General features: G+C 66.0%; 1 protein-coding gene across 4 annotated transcripts; it reads right to left on the bottom strand.

Moving 5' to 3' along the window:
- Positions 1-242: 242 nt before the first annotated feature.
- LOC105467383 (ankyrin repeat domain 9) lies at positions 243-3,229 on the bottom strand. 4 transcript variants are annotated; one of them, XM_011716948.3, is made up of 4 exons: positions 2,936-3,229; positions 2,047-2,292; positions 1,875-1,949; positions 243-1,344 (listed from the first exon to the last, which is right to left on the bottom strand). In XM_011716948.3, exon 4 carries the CDS (start codon positions 1,289-1,291, stop codon positions 338-340), a length of 954 nt encoding a protein of 317 aa, XP_011715250.2. In that variant the 5' UTR covers positions 1,292-1,344; positions 1,875-1,949; positions 2,047-2,292; positions 2,936-3,229; the 3' UTR covers positions 243-337. The 4 variants fall into 4 exon arrangements, with proteins under 4 accessions (XP_011715250.2, XP_011715251.2, XP_070955657.1 ...); XM_011716949.2 differs by lacking the exon at positions 2,047-2,292; XM_071099556.1 differs by lacking the exons at positions 2,047-2,292; positions 2,936-3,229 and adding an exon at positions 2,536-2,840.
- Between the last annotated feature and the right edge of the window lie 2,139 nt (positions 3,230-5,368).

Raw genomic sequence — 5,368 nt, 5'->3', positions numbered from 1 at the left:
TTGGACATGCCATTCCCCACCCCTGCACCTACCCAGCTCCTGCGGCACTCAGCTGTCACCCACTCTGGGACACACACCTGTCCAAGGCTCTAGATCAAGGTGAGAGGCTGCTCCTCACTCCTTTCCGGGGCTGGACAGCGAGTTGAAGGCCCGAGCCCAGCTGCACCCAGAAAACCTGCCACTTGGAACTCACCTGACCATCTAAGCCCAGCCCCCAATGCATGCGACAGATGAGGCAGAGATTGTGCTATACAGAGATCAATATATATAAAGTGCCGGGTACAACGCTCTGAAAAATAGTTTTGTCCCAAAATCCAGCGCGTAGGATGCTCCGGGCCTAGCCCTTGCCGGTGAGGTCCAACGGTTGCAGGAATGGGGGCAGCGGCAGCTCGTCCAGGGCCTCCGGGAAGCGGCCTGGAGAGATGGCGGTGACCAGCACCTGCATGGCGCGCGCGAAAAGCGAGGGCGGCGCCAGGCCCGCCAGCCACTGGAACTTGTCCTCGCCCAGCAGCCGCTGCCAGCGCGGCCGATCGCCCAGCAGCTCCTGGCGGGCCGAGCCGGCGGCGCCCACCGGGGTGTACAGCGCCAGGAGATCCAGGAGCAGCAGGCGGCGCTGGCGCGGCTCCCCTGGAGCTGAGGCCAGGGCTCCGGCGGCGGAGGGAGTGGCCCCGGCGTCGCGGCCCAGCTGGCGCAGCAGCAGCTCTAGAGGCGTAAGGCCGCCGCCGTCGCGCAGGCCGGGCGAGGCGCCGTGGCCCAGCAGCAGGAAGAGACACTCGGGGCGCGCTAGCTCGCAGGCCACGTGCAGCGACGTGCCACCGCCCTCCACGCGGCTGCAGCCACGCCGGTCCAGCACGCGCGCCCGCTCCTCCGCCGGGAAGTCGCGCAAGGTGCGCAGGATGCGGCGCAGAATGCCCACGCGGTTGTAGCGCACGGCCAGCGCCACGTGCGGCCCGGGAGCCGCGCAGCAGCGGAAGCCCGCGCTGGGCGGTGCTAGCGCGCGCCGCGGGAACGTGGCCAGCAGGTAATGTGCGTACGCTTGGTGGTCGTGCACGAGCGCGTAGAGCAGCGCCTCAGAAGGCGAGTAGGCGGCGGCGCGCCCCCGCTCGTCCCAGTGGAAGGCCTCACTGGCGCGCATGTCCTCCAGCAGCCACACGGGTAGCAGGTCGCGCACCGCCTGATAGAAAGCGAACGACGACTTGCGGCACTGTTTCTGCGCCCGCGAGCGCGCCGCGCCCGGGCCCTCGGGCCCGCCGTCCGCGCCACCCCCAGGCCGCCGCGCGTCCCACGGCATGCTGGCGGCGGGGCGCTCCTGGGCCTCAAGGCATGGATCCCGCGAAGGCACACCTGCGGGAAAAGGAAGGGGCCACGGTGAGGCACGGGGAAGCTGGGGAGGCCCAGGGACTCCCTTCTGCCCCTCACACAGCCCCTCCGGTCCTGGCCCACCAGGCCCTCATACCTACCTCCAGCCTTGGCCAGGCCCTTCCAGTCACCCCACAGCTCCATCTCTCCCACGCCCAGAACCCCCGCCTCCATCCTTGATCTAGTTGTACCTGTTCTCCCTCCTTGAAACTGACTTGCTCTCTGGCACCTCTGCTGGAAATGCCCTTGCTGCCCATGCCCTCAAATCTTCCCTCCCCTCTCCAACCCAGGGACCCACTGGAAAAGCTTCTGTTCCCACCTAAGCCAGGTTCATACAACCCAAAAGAAAAGGCCAGGGAGGGGATGAGGAAGCTTGGGCCCACATCTCAAGATAAGGCAAATCCACTCTCCGGCCCAAGCGCAACTCTGACCCTGACCTCCGACCCCAGACCACTTGGAGGCCCCTGGAGCCTCTTCCTGGGCTGTTCAGAGGCATGATCTAGACTCAGACCTACCTGGTTCCTGCACCGCGATCACCTAGTTCGGGGGACGTGGGTCTATCACTGTCCCTGGCCGAGCCTCAGCTTCATCTGTAAGAAAGGGGAGGGGTGGACGACGGCTGTGCGGGCGGGGTGAGCCTGGGGCGTGGCACCAGCCCTCTATCCAAACATGTTTGCCTACACTTACAGGTTAGCACCCCTAGCTCCTGGGAGGAGACAGGAGGCTGAAAACAACTTGGAGACCGGTGTGCACCGCACCGCATAGTCTGCCGTCCTCTTCAGGTCTCATACCTCTCTTGATCTCCCCAACTACTAGATGAAGCGGGTACTGCCATCCCACTTTCCAGCAGGGCAGAAGCTTCTCCAAGGTCAGCAAGCCACAGCAGAGCCAGGCCTAGAACTCAGGTCTCCTGTGTCTCAGTTTGGGCTCATTCTAGAATTGGTGGGGACCCCCAACCCACAGGGAATCGAGCTTGAGCCCTGACCCTGCCTTCTGAGTCCCCAGCCCCGACCTGAGCATAGGCGTCTGACCTCTGGCTCTGTCCCAAGCTCCCTACTGCCTTCTTTCAAGGGTAAGCCCTTGGTCACAAGGGGCCTGGTACAGAAGGCAGGCCGCGTCCACACACACTGACTGGGTCACTATCACTGGCAGTAACTGAGTTAAAGAGAGCCGCACCGTGAGGGTGGGCTGCAGCCCGTGGACGACACCGTGACTGGAGCCCCTTCCCCAAGCCTGGGCCTCCGGGCCCCAGGTATGCCCTGTGCCGGCACGCGTGGGGCGCCGGGCGGGTTACGTAAAGTTCGGCCTCCCCACGTCACCGGGCAGAGTCACGGCCGCGGCTCGTGAATAGGGGGGTTGGGCCATCGAAGGCAGCGCCGCGCCCGGGGCCGCCCGCCACCTCCTCCTACCCGTCCCCTCCCGGCCGGCACGGCCAGACGTCGGGCGGTGGAGGGTCGCGGAGGCGTGCGGGGCGTCTGCGCGCAGGTGGCCGGCGCAGCGAGGGCTGCACCTGCATGCGCGTGTGCCGGGGAAGGAGGGGGCGGCCGCGGGCGCGGCGAGGGGGACGGGGACTCACCATGGGGGGCGCGGGGCCACAGGCCGGGCGTCCCCGCCCCTGCCGCGGGTCGGAGCGCGCGCTGTCCCCCGCGGGCGAGCGGGCGAAGGTCCCACGACGGACGCAAGGGAGGGAGCCGCCGCCGCCCGCGCCCGCCGCAGCCGCGCTCTGAGCCGCCGCGGCTGGATCGGAGGGCGGCGGTGCCGTTGCCGGCGGCTGGCGGGCGGGCGGCGGGCGGCGGGCGGCGCAGTGCGGCCCCGGCCAGGCAGGACCGCGGGACCGTCCGCCGCCGCCATTGGCCCGCGCCGCCGGCCCCCGCCACCGCCCATTGGCCGCCGCGCTGCACCATTGTTACGTCACCGGCCGGCGGGCGGAGCGCACCGCTGGACCCGCGGAAAACTTCGGAGAAACTTGAGGGAGCGCGGGCGGGGGGAACGGAGAGGAGGGGCGGGGCCGTGGCGAAAGGGGCGGGGCGGGGAGGGCGGGGGCGGGTCTCCCGGAACCCGAGCTGCGGGCGAAGAAAGGCTACGCGCTCCGAGCGGCCCCGACCGGGGAGGGCGCCGCTGCTCTGTGTGCCCGGGCGCGCGCGTAGGTGGCCCGCCCTCCGCCGTGCGTGACTTTCCTTGTCACGTCCAGCTCCCCTTTTCTCTGACCTTCCGTGACCTTGGGAAAAACCTCCGGGCTGTTACCCCATCTGCAACATGGGAGGGCCCGGGGTAGGAGCCGCCACCCCCAAGGGCTCCACCGCCTTCTGCCCGGCCAGGGTCGTGCCTGGCGCGCCCCCGCTCCAGCTGACCCGCGCAAGGGAGGGAGGGGCGGACGGATGGGGACAGCTCTTTAGCAGCGCGCACTGCGCCCATCTCGGCCTCAACACTCTTGTTTCCACTTCGTTTCACGACCACCAGCCACAGTGGACACGATGATCCCCAGTTCATCCGCCAGCAAATCAGGGCTCAAGAGAGGTGTCCTCAAAGACAGGAGCGGCCAGGAGGGAAACCGGGGGTTTGCCCTGCGGTTCTTCCCACATTTGGATGGGATAGATTGGATTGGGCCTCGGCCACCCCTACCGTCTCCGTGGGGGGTTCCAAGGTTTGGGGTCATGACCTAGGGGGCTTAGGAGCCTGGGTCCATCTTTACTAATTTATGGCCTCACTCGCCCCAGCGGCTGGGAATTCTAGGTCCATTTTACAGGTGTGGACGCAGATCTGGAGAGGGGCAATGACTGCCCAGCCCCCCATCCATCCTCCCAGACACGACCTTCCACCTGGAGTCCCCAACACATGGCCAGGCAGCTGGGGTCTCATGGTGAAATACCCACATTCCATGCAAGGGCTCTTTCTGGTTCCTTCCCCAGAATGCTGTCCCTGCCCTTCCAGTACTATCTCACCAGGGAGACCCTCCACTCCGCTCCATCCAGGCAAGGCCTCTGCCTCGCCCCGGTGGGAGGGGCCTGGTCCAGAGGGCACGCCCCTGCACACACACTCAGCCCTGTCCTGGCTTCTCTTTGTGCCCCAGCCAGTCAGTCTGGGTGGAAGTCCTATATCTGGGCCCTCTCAACAGACCTAGGCAGGCCCCTGTCCCCAGCCCAACGAGCTCAATCCCTTAGGCACACACACCACAGAGCAGTCGTGAGAGGCCAGGTGGGCAGTACCACGAGGCAGGCAAGGCTGTGAGGCCGAGAGGGTCAGGCCACCCCAGCACAGGTGGGCACTCACATGCACCCTGCCCAGGCTGCCATGCATGGACCCACCAGGGGGATGGCCGGACCCCACCAGCCCTACCCTCCCCACTTCAGGGCGGGGGACCTTGCAGGCCACGCTGTCTCTCCAGGGAGTCCAGGTCGTCAGCAGGAGTAGGGGTACAGAGGGCACTGGGCCTGGCATCCGCACCCGCCTTTGCCTCAGCTCCACATGTCTCCTCCTATGTCTAGGCCTGTCTCCCTAGAGCTTCTCCCATCCGCCAGTTCTGGATGCCTCTGAGTACGATGGCAGGGAGAGCAAAATGAGTGGAGGTCCTGGGGTCAATAATTGACCTTTGGGAGCCCCAGGCCCTGAGGGACATCTTGGGGAGATGGTGCCCAGGTGGGCTATCTGTGGCTCAAGACTCCCCTACTCTCTTGCCCTCTTCGAAGGCTGGAGTTAAGATACAGCCGTCTCCATGGCTACTGGTGGAACGAGGGTGAAAGGGCATCAGTGGATGCCAAGCTGTGCACCGGGCCTCAGGGCAGGTCTCTCTCCACCCCTTGATGTTTTCCCTGCCCCTGTGCCCCCACCTGCCTTCCTCACTGGGGATCCCAGAGGCCTTTTTTTTTTTTTTTTTTCCAAGATAGAGTCTCACTCTGTCACCCAGACTGGAGTGCAGTGGAGCAATCTCAGCTCACTGCAACCTCCACTTCCCAGGTTCAAGCAATTCTCATGCCGCAGCCTCCCAAGTAGTTGGGATTACAGGCATGCA

The sequence above is a fragment of the Macaca nemestrina genome, chromosome 7 (genome assembly GCF_043159975.1).
Source record: "Macaca nemestrina isolate mMacNem1 chromosome 7, mMacNem.hap1, whole genome shotgun sequence".
NCBI classification, from domain to species: domain Eukaryota; kingdom Metazoa; phylum Chordata; class Mammalia; order Primates; family Cercopithecidae; genus Macaca; species Macaca nemestrina.
The sequence above is the reverse complement of the archived record's forward strand: the minus strand, read 5'-3'. Positions and strand labels throughout refer to the sequence as shown.